The 12,976-nt window shown below is 33.7% G+C and overlaps 3 protein-coding genes across 4 annotated transcripts; 2 read left to right on the top strand and 1 right to left on the bottom strand.

Annotated features, from left to right (window-relative positions):
- The first annotated feature begins 224 nt into the window (after positions 1–224).
- LOC110417825 (Nuclear transport factor 2 (NTF2) family protein with RNA binding (RRM-RBD-RNP motifs) domain-containing protein) lies at positions 225–5,510 on the top strand. Of its 2 annotated transcripts, none has more exons than XM_089783761.1 (9): positions 225–382; positions 1,088–1,273; positions 1,692–1,989; positions 2,077–2,303; positions 2,396–2,570; positions 2,816–2,937; positions 3,040–3,099; positions 4,345–4,408; positions 4,984–5,510. In XM_089783761.1, the coding sequence occupies exons 2-9, from the start codon at positions 1,088–1,090 to the stop codon at positions 5,208–5,210; spliced, it is 1,359 nt and encodes a 452-aa protein (XP_089639887.1). In that variant the 5' UTR covers positions 225–382; the 3' UTR covers positions 5,211–5,510. The 2 variants fall into 2 exon arrangements, with proteins under 2 accessions (XP_089639887.1, XP_021286054.2); XM_021430379.2 differs by having other exon boundaries at positions 226–382; positions 3,037–3,099.
- Positions 5,511–5,815: 305 nt separating this feature from the next.
- On the bottom strand, positions 5,816–6,962 carry LOC110417827 (wiskott-aldrich syndrome family protein, putative (DUF1118)). The gene is made up of 2 exons (XM_021430380.2): positions 6,688–6,962; positions 5,816–6,315 (listed from the first exon to the last, which is right to left on the bottom strand). Exons 1-2 carry the CDS (start codon positions 6,853–6,855, stop codon positions 5,887–5,889), a joined length of 597 nt encoding a protein of 198 aa, XP_021286055.2. The 5' UTR covers positions 6,856–6,962; the 3' UTR covers positions 5,816–5,886.
- Positions 6,963–7,423: 461 nt separating this feature from the next.
- TOM5 (mitochondrial import receptor subunit TOM5-like protein) lies at positions 7,424–9,818 on the top strand. Its single transcript, XM_021430998.2, has 2 exons — positions 7,424–7,600; positions 9,476–9,818. Exons 1-2 carry the CDS (start codon positions 7,514–7,516, stop codon positions 9,551–9,553), a joined length of 165 nt encoding a protein of 54 aa, XP_021286673.1. The 5' UTR covers positions 7,424–7,513; the 3' UTR covers positions 9,554–9,818.
- The last annotated feature ends 3,158 nt before the right edge of the window (positions 9,819–12,976 follow it).

The following is a 12,976-nucleotide window of genomic DNA, read 5'->3' as shown; positions in this document are numbered from 1 at the left end:
AAATTTATTATTCAAATTGGGGAATCATTCTTTAATTAATCTAACTTATTTCATTATTATTGTCTTCTAAAGATTTAAAAAATATTATTATTCACTTCATTCTTTTTTTTTTTTTTAAAAAGAAGAATACCTGCCGCAAAGCGGGGCACCATATTAGTTTCCGAAGAAAGGAATCTATTTTCTGTTTTTGGTTTATAATTAAAGAGTTTAAAGAGAAAAAAAAGATTTTAATATTTTTATTTCAGTATCATTGGCCTTGCTATTGTCATTCACATTTCCTGCTTCGCACGCCTACTGCCTTTACCCTTGGGCTTCTCTCTCTCTCTGCTTTTCTCAAACCTCACAGATCTCTTCTCTTAAGCTCCAATCACTCACGAATCAGGTGCTTCTGATCTTACTTTTCCTATATGTTTTATTCCAATTGATCTCCGTTTGATCGTTATAGCTATAGGCACAGTATTTGATTGATCTGCTAATTACCCTCAAGATCGTGCCTTTCAGTTGAGTTCGGTTGTTAAATCTGCTTCGTAGTCTTCATTTCTATGAAGGGATTTTTTTGGGTTTACCTTGTTTCTGTTTTTTGATTAAAGGGTTTGTTTTCACTGTCTTAATTGTACTTAGATATAAGGAACTATGGCTTTTATTTTAAAAGAATTTATTTTCAATTTTGGGTTTTTCTGGTTATTGTTAGTATAGTATTTAATGGTTGAACACTTACAAAGAGAACTATTAAATTACTATATTCTTAATATAAACATTTGTTAGACTAATAAACTAGGCTTTATGGTGAAAAGCGTCTGTTTCTTCCATCTCTAGGTCTTCATGTTCTACCTTTTATCAGTCAAAGTTATGTAGGTGGTTGAATATCTTAGTTTCCATTCGTTTAGCTTTCTATGTTTTTGTGCTGTGCAAACGTTTTGTTGATCATTACCTCTATGTGATCATTAATTATAAGAAGTATTTTTCTTTCATGTTTCTTGTTGTTCTCATGAAAGATGGTGTGGCCATCCTTATTGTTCATTGTAATCATGTTGCTGGTTGCCTCTATTTGCATTTCTATAAATTGATTGCTTGAAACTATTTGCAGATGGCCATGCAGGAAGGAAGTCCTGCCAATCCTCCCAGTGCTCAAGTTGTTGGAAATGCTTTTGTGGAACAGTATTACCATATTCTTCACCATTCACCGAATCTGGTGCATAGATTTTATCAAGATTCAAGTTGTTTAAGTCGGCCAGATAAGGATGGCAACATGACAACAGTAACAACCATGCAAGTAAGTTTGTTAGATGTTAAATTTATTTCCAATATGAATACTTGAGTAACTGTCGGCTTGATTGTTACTGTCGGCTTGAATCCTGCTTCATGCAGGAGATGGAACAGTTAGGCTAAGTTGATAACAAGTTGTTGAGGATAATTGCAGAGAATATTTGTAATAATTTTTATTGGAAAGTTAACTTAGAAAGGTGCGGAAAACAAGGGAAACCTTGGGTGAAGCTTTGTATGTTTATGAGATGCATGCATGTAACTGGAGTAATGGATTTTTTTCAAGTGTATGTTTCTGGAGACTCTGATATTTGAGGCAGTATAAGAATTATTAAATTTGATAGCCTTGGATAGACATTTTTTTAAAACTATAACTTAGCTTGAAAATGGTTTAAGTGACTAGTGTGTTGATATTTGCTTTGGAGCAGGCAATCAATGAGAAGGTACTATCACTGAATTATGAGGACTATACAGCAGAGATAAAAACTGCAGATGCTCAGGACTCGTTTGAGAAAGGGGTGATTGTATTGGTGACTGGATGCTTAACTGGGAAGGACAAGTTGAGAAAGAAGTTCACACAAACCTTCTTTCTAGCTCCACAAGACAAAGGCTACTTTGTCTTAAATGATGTTCTCAGATACATTGAAGAGAAAGAGTTGCACAACTCTGTTCCAGTTAATGGCGTCAGTGAACAGGCTTCAACATCTGCCCTGACACCAGAACCAGGTTTGGCCTGGTTCTTTTCTTATCGTGCATTATGGTTGTATTTGCTTTACACTCAAATCATGGAATTGCTTTAACTTCTGCTTTCAGAGCCCACTTACGACCATCTTGTGGTGGACCCAGTAACTCAGGAAGAAGAGGAAGATAATAGTAATGGTGCTGAAGTTTGTGACCCCTCCGATAAGGAGGAAGGATCGGTAATTGAGGAAGAGGTTTTTAAACCCCAAAACATTGCGAGTCAGAATGAGAGTGTTGCCACTGTTGATTCAGTTCCTGTGGTTATAGAGGATGCTCCAAAGAAATCATATGCTTCAATTGTCAGTTAACATTAATATTTTTTCTTTTTCCATTCATGTTTTGGTGGTTTTTTTTTTTTATGTTTTACTGAACATACTGAATTACATATTAGGTCAAAGTAATGAAAAGTAATACAGCATCTACTCCAGTCTATGTTCCTAGCAATAATGTGAGGGCGGCACCTGCAGACCAACAGTCAATTGCTTCTGCAAAACCTGCTCCAGCACCAGAGGCAGCAGTACCTAACAGTGACAATGCACCTGAAAGTAGCAATGACAATGAGGAAGGTAATTGCTAACTTATGTACTGCATGTTTGCATGTTAATAGAAGCACATTTGTTCTCTTCACGGTGAAGTTAGATCCACATCTTTTATATTTTAATGAATAAAGATATTGTTAAACAGGTAAAGGAGGCATACTTGGTTTGGCATGGTTAACGTTATGTCATCTGTATTTTCATCTCTGAGATGTCTTGATGCATATTCTTTCTTGTTTTAAAATATAAGACTCATTTATTTGTTCTTACCAAAGCTGAAGGACACTCCATATATGTACGAAATTTGCCTTACAATGCAACACCTGCACAACTTGAGGAGGCATTTAAAAAATTTGGGCCCATTAAGCGCAATGGCATCCAAGTCAGAAGTAATAAGGTTTTGATTAACATATCAATTTGGCATCTCATTCTTAGTTGACATTTCTAGTTCAGGTTCTCAGTTCTTACAGTTTTGTGTATTTCTTGCCTCCTGCAGCAGGGGTTCACTTTTGGTTTTGTTGAATTTGAGATGGCAAGTTCAGTGCAGGGTGCACTTGAGGTATTGTCTCATAACTTTTATGTCCTGTTATGAATCAGGTGCAGTATTAACACCATCATGAGTCACTCTTTCATTCAATCACTAAATACGTGCTATATGTCTGGCAAGTTCTGTTAAGTTATTCCTCTTAACAACTAGTGCAAGTTTACTCTAATGGTGAACTGAAACAAACTCTCTTCAAGTTTACAATTATGTCAACACCCCCCCATCCTCTAATTAATAACAAATACTGCTAAGTTTAAAAATAAGAAACAAGAAATAAAACCCAAAACAAGATCAATTTCTGTTAAGTGACAGTATGATTGGATGAGATTACCTGCATGCGGGTTTTTGGTCACTCAAACAGTATCTGATTAGAGGGCTTTATCTAGAACCGTCTTCAAGAAAACCCTACCTTTTTTGTAGGTAATTAGGTCAGCTGGTCTAAAAGATTAATTCCACCGTGTCTCCTTTCATTCTTCTGTTACTTTTGGACATTCTATAGACATGAAACAGGGACCTGGTATTGTTTTCTGTACATTTACATCTGATATTGTCCTTAACCTCATATTAATTCATTTTGCAGTTTGTAACAAATTCGTAGCCTTGTTGAATTAAGTTGGAAAATTGAAAGATTAAACCAATTAAACTTTAACTTGTGTTTTATGGAGGTCATAAAAATTTCACATGAATGGATTTACACGGTCTACAGTTCGAAGGTCTTAAATCTTAATTACCCATGTCATCTCGTATTTTTTGCCTCTCTCTCAACTGCATCAGAGTTTTTGTTGCAAAACTTAACTATGATATTAATCAGGGTCCTCGATTTCACATTGAAATTATGGAGATGTAATTGAAATTCAGGTAACACTTTCTAAGTGAACTTTGTAATTAACATCAAGAATATCGCAGTTAAGTTGAGACCGGATTCACTAGTCATGATTTCTCTTAAAGGTGGAGTGTTATACTGAAAACTTAAAGAAATGACCATTTCTTTGATGGCTTCTCTGTTTAAACAGGTTGTAGGTATTTTATTTTAATATGATTTGCATGTCGTCTTGTTTCTTTATCTCCAATGTGATATCATTGTTTGTTTACAGCTTTTCGTATATCCAACCTCAAATTATCTTGGTACAGGCTTAAGCATATTTCTTTGTCACCAACTGCATGATGATTTGAAATATTCTTCTTGTTAATTTCAATCTGCCTCGTCAGTGTTTCTGTCAGCATATTTTTGAACTTATGGTTGTGCTAATTGCATCTCAGGCTTCACCAATTATAATTGGGGATCGTAAAGCTGATGTGGAAGAAAAGAGGACAAACACTCGAGGTAATTCAAATTTTAGTTGGGAGAATACATTTTAGATGCTGAAATTTAATTAAAATTCCAGTATTTTTCCTATATTGTTAGTCTGCTCTAATTGAACTTTCAGTTTATAAAATATAGTCCTGAGCTGAGGAAAGATATGGTCTCAAATAGGTGACTATGGCTCAATATGGTCCATATAGCAGGCCATACATAGTGAGAAAAGACTTAGTTTGTTGTAGAAATTTTAACCCTTTCTCTCATTTGTTCGGTTATTAACAGAGATATGTAATGGTTATTTCTTATTGGGGAGGGGGGTGTTGTTCCTCGCCTTTGTTCATATCAAACTTCCTTGCAAATACTCCATATAATCAGGAATTTCCATCTAATAGTTTCAGCTAATTTGGATGGAAGTTTGAAACTTGGAAGTAATACTGTCTGAAAATAATCAGGCTACCAATAAGCAAAAATAATTGTTTCTTTTTAAATGCATTTTCTTCCAATAATTTTTTGTTATTCTCATTTCTTTCAAGTTGCAAGGACTTTAAGGCAAGTTTGACATAAGGATAATAACCTGAGAAAAGTGCTGCTTTTTGCAGTTGGTAGCAGTGGGAGAGCAAGGTATTCCTCAGGTAAAGGTGGCTTCCGGAGTGACAGTTTCAGGGGTCGAGGGAACCTTGGTGGTGGCCGAGGAGGCTATGGCAGGAATGAATTTAGAAACCAGGGTGAGTTTTTGGGACGACCTAAGGGTTCAGGTGGGCGGAATGGAGATAATTATCAACGGGCTAATCAGAATGGAAGGGGTGGCCGTCAAGGTGGGGGGTGAAAGTGTGATTCTGTTTCCACTTGGGACATTAGCTGAGAAAGTGACCGGATGATTTTTTTGACAGTATAAACGAAGGGAATGAAGGGACTAGAGATTCAAGTTTTTAATTTTCGTAAGTGCAACTGTTTATTAGGAGACTATTGGGATTTTATTTTCTTTTTAACTCTTTTTTCCTCTCTTCCCTTGAGGCATCTCATAAAGCTTACGTGACATAGGGAAAAGCTATTTTGTTCAAGTATGTATTAAGGATTCTTTGATCAAATTTTTGGTATTATCATGATGTGATTTTTCACCTCTAAACCTTTCCTTATTAATGAAAAATTGAAATGACTGCTTCAGTGAATTAACCATGATTGGTGGGGGTGTGACCAGGCACGTTGGTGATGCTATACGTCGCACCTCTGGCAATTTCTTCAAAGTTTTCAAGGTGTATCTGAGCATTTCTCATTGGTCTCGTGACTTGGGAGTTTGATTAAGCATTCCTTTGTGATTTTGCAGCTCACTGAATAAGATCTAATATAGAAGCATGAGTTTTTTCGCAATTATATTCTGTTAGTCCCAAACGCAGAACTCGCAATAATATCACAGAATATCGAAGCCCCTACTCAAAGATAATACTATAAACCATTACTTTTACTGGGGAGTTTCGGTTATGTCTGCAAGTTGGATACCAAATTTAGTTTGATTTCTGCAAGTTAGATACAAGGTTCCATGCAGCAAAAGCTGCTGATCCACCGGCTACACAGACTAGAGCCACCACAACCTGCAACACCACTTCCCCAAGGTTATCCTCAGGCACAAGGTAAACACATGAAGGACCCAAAAGCAGTAACCCCAAGCTGAGGGTCAAGAGTGCCCCTGGAGTTCCAGGGTCTGTTGCTGCCGACAACACTCCAAACTCCTCCGCCTTGGAGAGGAGACCTAGTTTCTCTATCGAAGATAGAGATAGCCCAAACTTCTCGGCCGCTGATAGCAGGCCGGCTTTCTCAGCTTTGGTTAGGAGTTTCAGTTTCTCCACATTTGTCAATAGCTTCACTGGTGGTGCGGCCACAGGGCTGTTCCGTGGCCCTGGCTCGCCAAGCGGGAAAACGGTTGAGTTCGAGCTCTGCATTCATCAACTTAGAAGCTTTGTGATTGTTGATAATTCTGTTAGCTAGTAGACAGATTCATGGAATTCAGGTTTATTCCAACCTTATCATCAGTTCTCTCTTCTAAGGAAGTCATTACTAGCAATCATTAAGGTGTTACAAACAACTGAAAGCAATATATATAATTCAGCCACACTGATCTGACATTTAATCAGCATAAAGAGACGAGAACTAGGGATTTAGGCAGGAACAGTGACAGAAGTTGCCTTTTATTAAGCCATTACTCAAAACAGTAACTTGTTGAAGTCAAATTAAGCCATTGAAACTATCAGGAGTGAAGCCAGGAAACAGTTATATCAAAAAGCATATGGGGATTGAAATGAACTAACCTTTCTAGGGCCAACGGTTTTGGCAACAGAAGGCAAGGGTTTCTGTGTTGCCATGGATTGAATGCGAAAGGGTGAGGAAGTAGCAGAATTTTGTGGTTTGGGCTTTGCTATCCCGGAGGAACAGACAAATGGACTTCCTTTGCTGCTATAAACAGCTGTGGCCTCCATCTCAGTTTTTCTTCTGAAAGTCTTTCTCTCTCTGTCTCTGGGGATTTTTGCTTGAAAAAAGAGGCCTTGTTTCGTGAAAGCACCAGCCCCTGAAATGAATGGACAGAGAGGATCATGGATTGGCTTTGGGGGGTTGAGAATCCACGTGGAAGTCAATGATTGGTTACTCTGTATGCATGTTGCTGAATCAGGAGGCTGCTTGGAAATCCTGTAGGACGTGGGGGTCATTTTCCCATTTCTCTTATGGCCATGGTTTGGTGGAAATCCATTCTTCAGTCGAGGAGGGTTTTCCAATACCCCTATTTTTTTTAAAAGAAAAAAATCAATAACAATATTATAAATGATATGTTGGCTAAAAAAAGGATTAATTTTAAATTCATAAAAATATTATAAAAAAAATGTTTTTTGTCCTATTAAAATTGAAAATGGAAAAAATGGAAATTATTTTACTTTATAACTTTTACAAATATAGTAAGTTGTTGAAATTATAATTAAGAACTGAACTAATTGCTTTACCCACGTGTTAATTAGAGTTACCAAAAGGGGCCCTCCGTTCACTCAAGAACAAAACCCTAAACCCCAACGAAGAGGAACACACGACACCCCTCGGATTTCAAAGGCCAAACAAAAAGGAAAAAACATTTTCTTCAAAGCAGCAATGGCGGATCCCGTTATCTCTCTCGATAAGGTCAAAGCCTTCTGGCACTCTCAGGTCCACGATGAAGAAAAGTGGGCTCTCAACATGGTATTTCATTATTTGTCTCTTTTATTTTTTTCCTTTCATGGTTTTAGGCTTTTTTTTTTCTTGGGTCTGTCGTTTGATTTAGTTGGATTATATTGTGATTTTGATCATGATTCTGTTTCTCTGGTTTTTGGTTTATGGGCGTTTGTTTAGAAAAGGGATTGTTACTCCATTGATCTAGGAAACGAAACAAAGAGAAAAAAAGGAAAGAAACGGGGAAGAAAGAATTTAACTTATTGGCATCCATAAAAGGATCACAAAGATAGAATTTACTCTTAGTTTATTGAAAGTTTGGAATATTTCATTATTTGGGACCTTGGAAAATATAATAATCTGTGCACAAAAAATGTTTAGAACAGGAATTCTTGGGACGCTAGAGTGTTAGTGTTTGATTTAGTTAGCTATCAGTGTCTTAGCTGTTTAGGCATGACCCCCATCCAAATGAATTTCTATGACTTAACCCAATTATGGTAAGTTGATTATATGAATGTATCTGTCACTGTGTTTCTTAGTTCTTTATTGAAGTTGTGGATTGGTTGAAGAAGTAGAGAGGAATGGAAAGTGTTCTCAAAGGTGCAAATTGTTGGTGAATATTGCATGCAACAACAGGTGAAACTAAGACAATTTATAGAGGCAGGGGAAGAGTCTTTGGGCATGAACAACATGAGGAGAGAAGCTTTGTGGAGGATAACTAATGCCTCCATTAGTTGGTTTTGTTATTTGCGTAATTTTTCTTTATTTTCCATACATGGCGCAAGCGATGGGTTTTGTGGCTGACTGATATATCCAGTTGATTATCATCTCAGGCCTCATTGGTTTTGTTGGACACTTTCCTCGAAGGGATTTGAAAGAAAGTGATCTCCAAGCTTTACAAGTTGGAAAGTTTTCAGAAGATGGTTTTGAGTGGAAAGCTTTAAAGGAAACTATCTTCTCTCCCAAATTGATTACAAACATTCTGAGAAAATCTACATAAAGCAAAATGGATGTCATTTGATTTTTTCTTCATTGTCTCTCAAATATGCTAGAAGGTGTAAAGAAAATCAGATAGGAGAAGAGGGTCTTATGAAAGGCTTGAGGATTATATGTAAGACATCAAGATGTAGCATGCACAATGATAGGTCAATTTACATTTATCTGTTGGTGAATGAGCAGCTAATTTGCTGTAGCATTTGAATTTCTTCCTTTTTCCCTTCTGAAGTTTTGACCCTTAACCAGCCTTTCCTGTTCTAATGGTCAATGTTATGGCATTCATTCTCCATACTTCTGACTTCTATGGGCTTGGTGGGGGGGTGGCCAAATATGTGTGGAGAGCTTATGGGCAGTGCTATTAGGCTCATAGCTTATTGGCACCAACATGATCTGACTTAAATTACTGTTCATTTAAGATGGCCATTATTTGTTGTGGTCAATTTTGTCTACAGAAAAAATGTTGCCTAAATTGCTTGAAGGAGTTTAGAATTTTGCTGTAAGGATTAAGTTATTGATTTCTTTTTTGTTGACCCAATCACTTAGGTTTTCAAAACAAGAATTTGATTGTTTAGGGATTTATGAGTGACATCAAGAGAGTAGGTCCCCTATACATCTGAAATGTGTAACAGTTCAACTCTTATCCTATGACACTTGTAATGTGCCTACACTTTTGCCGTTTATTCACGATGTTCTTCAGAGAAAAAGTACTCGTAAGGGCAGTAGTGGACCTTGAACATGGTTTAAAAGGTTTTTGTTACCAACTCATTTTATTAGTTGCTTTTACTTGAAATGTAAGTTCTCTTCGTAAGTTGCTGTGTACAATCACTTGTTTGATCCATACTTTCATGTATGTTAACAGATTTATTTGCATCCTGAAAAATAAAGTATGTTTTTCATCCTCTTATACAGAAACTGCTGCGAGCTGCTGGGCTATTTGCTGGATCCATTTTTCTAATGCGCAATTATGGTGATCTTATGGCCATATAAGGAATTAAAGGATGGATTGAGATCTTCTGATTAATATCATATTCTGTTACTTTGATGTAATGCCATAGTCTTCTATGCCACAGCTATTTGGAAATGCATGCATTTGTTACTTTTGTGGATGAAATTTAGGAAGCCACTTGACAATCTCCTCTCTGATATGCTCAGTTGATGATGATTTCAAACATTTTTAGTAACTTTTATTTAGCATGGTAATATATGCTTCTAAATGTTGTGGAATAGAATGAAATGCACTGATTCTGATGAATGCTGAAATTGCTTTGGATGATTTGTTATAGAACTCTGGTGCATGTATGCCTGTTAATTCGTCATAGAAAGATTAGATAGCTTCCCTAAGATGTCAGTTGTTGTGTTCTAAGTCTAATCCAACAATGTTGCTGGATGAAGCAGCAGCATTTATTCCTCAATTTGTTTGGTTTTTTGGTACTTTATAAAGTATAAATCTGAGGGAAGCTTATGGATATGTCCGAAATTTTGCAACACTGGTTATTTCCCCACTTGGCCTGAAACATTTGAAGTGCATAGTTGAGGCCAACCAAATGGACAAATCTGCCCACATAACATAAACTTAAACTTCAACTTAGCTATCAAATGCAAGCTTTGCCCGTCTGAAATATCTAAAGCAGGATACTCTGTCCGCAGCACAGTTCCCAGCTCATGCACAACTTGCATCTATAGTACACTCGTATGTTCTCTCCTTTAGTCCTTATGAAAGTTCATGGGGTTTTTTAAATTTTAACCACATAAAGAAAGGTACCTATCTCTCTTCTTACAACCCTCGCTCTCTTTACACCAAAATTTCAATTAAAAACTTTTGAATTGATGTCCAATAAAAACAACTTCACAGTTCAAACCTGATTTTTGCATTATCTTAACAATAATAGCTACGGTATAATCTGATAGTATAATTATGTAATCGACTGAGATACATTTTATGATTTATAAAAAAAAAAAATTCTCTATTCCTATAAAACCTGTATAATAAAGTTGGTAAAATATCATATGCTTCTCAAAATGAATTAGAAAGAATTATAATTATTAGATCCTTATTGTGTCAAAGTATTATTTTTAAAATGTTTTTATTTGATGTTTTATCAAGAAAAATAGATATTTATGAAGTATAGTGACCGACACGTAGTTATGTTCTTCACTTGTGAAAACATCTCTAAAACTGTATATTCATGTTTGGCACGTAAAATTAGAGATGAAGATATGATTCATTAGGGTTCTAAATTGGAACTATACTCTAAACCCAAAATGAAAAACTTTATATATAATAAGTTATACTTAATTCAAGATCCATTGAAAAAGACTGTAAAGTGATTTTTAATCCACGACACTAGCAATGAGAATAACATGTTCACCAAATTAACTGTTGAAATTCAGTACAATAGATCTTCCTCCCTCTCTACAACTCTCTAGTTGATGAGAAACTTAATGTATCAGAAAAGAAGACTTAGTTTTTCCTTTATATAGTGAATTTGTAATTCCACCTATCATATGATTTATAAAATTTAAAATACCCTACACATGTCTATACAATTAAATCCACACAGAATATTGAAATCTAGCTCAGTTTATTAAATCATATCCTAAACTATAATATCTAACTTAATTCATTAAATCAAATTATGAACTATAATGCTGTCTCATTATTCAAACCAAACCAACTTAGCTTGATTTTGACAAAATAAAAAATGTAAATCTATATACAGAAAAATCTAACAAGAATCAAGTAGAAAAAGAAAAAGAAAAACCAACATTTCAAGAAGCTTATACTTGATTTCTTACGTACATTAATGAAGTTAAATTGAGATAAAGGTTCATGTAAGTCGAAAAATGTAGATTTTTGAACATGGGTATTTTAAGTAATTCCCAAGCAATATATACTTGTTTTGGTACCCCCAATTTGGGAGCAGCATGCCTTATTCACACAAGTAAGAACAAAGGCTACAAATCAAAGTGTACTAGCTAGGAAGAGTACGTATTGGGAAAATGCATTAATGCGTTACTTAAATAAGTTTTTAATTAAACAATAATTAATTAAAATATTATGATATATTAAAATATTTAATTTATTGATGGGTGTATTATTCTCATTTAAATAGCAGGATTTAAATTCTTCTTCTCTCAATTTAAAAAAATAAAAAAAAATTAAAATATTATGATGAAATAAAATAAGCCGAAAATGGGTCTATGTTATTGAAAAAAAAAAAGGTACTTAACTTATTAATTAATTAAGACAATTACTAGCAAGTTGAACCACAATTATATATGCATTTGGTATTGCATTTATGACCTAAAATACAACAGAACATAACTCAACTACTCCAGCATTCCGAAAATATTTTTTTTATTTAGTTAATTATTTTTAGTGAAACAATAATGAGATTGCTAGGTTTGGACAAAAATGAATTTATTAAGCAATGAAAGTAGGAGTTATGAAGTCAACCATACCAAAGTTGCATTATTTTGTAAAAAACGTGACACTCGAAATAATTAATTTATATTCAAATTTGATTATAATCAGAATTCGTAATGATTAGTTTTTAAATCTTAGAACGTTAATTAGCTTAAAATTTTAAATAGTAATTTAAATTTAATCTAAGTTTTCATACCATTTGTAAAAACAAAGAAATTTATTGCACAAAGACATCCTAATTCAGATGTTTTAGGAGTTCATAACTTAAAATCTTTCAATTATTGATAAAGGATAAATAAATTAGGGTAAATTACAAAAAAAATCTCTTACAATTTTTATATATGAATTAAATTTATGAAAATAAGATAAGAATAAAAAGTGATACAATGTTTTTTGATAAATAGTAAAAAATGAACAATTAATTGAATAAAGTTAATAATGACTTATCAAAATTATTGAAGGATCTTAAAATTATTTTCATGGATTCATTCTAAATAATTATGAAAGCATAGGATAAGAAAGTAATTAAAATTGAAGATAATTTAGAAAATTTCATCATTAAAACTAAAAAAAATTTAATAAGTGTAATTAATATTCATTTTATTTTGACTTTAAAAAAATATTCATTTTATTTTAATAATTTTATTGTATAAATTATATAACTTATCAATAATTACTTCAAAATATTATATTTTCTCAACATGAATTTTATTTCGTTATTAGAATCATGTAATTAACAAAATATGATTATATTAATATTAATATATATTAAGATATAAAAAATCAAAAAATTTTCCTTAGTAAGACATCAAAAAATACTTTTAAAATATTGAGTCTTTACAAGAATTATCTCTAATTTATTATTATTACTATTATTTATAATATTTTTAAATTTAAAATTAATTTTCTTTTATTATTATTTTTATTTATAATATTTTTAAATTTAAAATTATTTTTCTTTTATTATTATTTTTATTTATAAT

The sequence above is a fragment of the Theobroma umbraticum genome, unplaced genomic scaffold (assembly GCF_002168275.2).
Source record: "Theobroma umbraticum cultivar Fairchild unplaced genomic scaffold, ASM216827v3 scaffold_50.0, whole genome shotgun sequence".
NCBI lineage: Eukaryota > Viridiplantae > Streptophyta > Magnoliopsida > Malvales > Malvaceae > Theobroma > Theobroma umbraticum.
Note: the sequence above shows the minus strand (reverse complement) of the source record. Positions and strands in the feature narration are given on the sequence as shown.

Excerpts from the sequence above, each read along its gene's own strand:
- LOC110417825 (XM_021430379.2), top strand. The coding sequence starts at position 1,088 with ATGGCCATGCAGGAAGGAAGTCCTGCCAATCCTCCCAGTGCTCAAGTT. Across the intron at positions 2,304-2,395 it reads AGAAATCATATGCTTCAATT|GTCAAAGTAATGAAAAGTAA; the intron begins GTCAGTTAACAT and ends ATTACATATTAG. Across the intron at positions 4,409-4,983 it reads AAAGAGGACAAACACTCGAG|TTGGTAGCAGTGGGAGAGCA; the intron begins GTAATTCAAATT and ends TGCTTTTTGCAG.
- LOC110417827 (XM_021430380.2), bottom strand. The coding sequence starts at position 6,855 with ATGGAGGCCACAGCTGTTTATAGCAGCAAAGGAAGTCCATTTGTCTGT. Across the intron at positions 6,316-6,687 it reads AAACCGTTGGCCCTAGAAAG|AGCTCGAACTCAACCGTTTT; the intron begins GTTAGTTCATTT and ends TGATGAATGCAG.
- TOM5 (XM_021430998.2), top strand. The coding sequence starts at position 7,514 with ATGGCGGATCCCGTTATCTCTCTCGATAAGGTCAAAGCCTTCTGGCAC. Across the intron at positions 7,601-9,475 it reads AAAAGTGGGCTCTCAACATG|AAACTGCTGCGAGCTGCTGG; the intron begins GTATTTCATTAT and ends CCTCTTATACAG.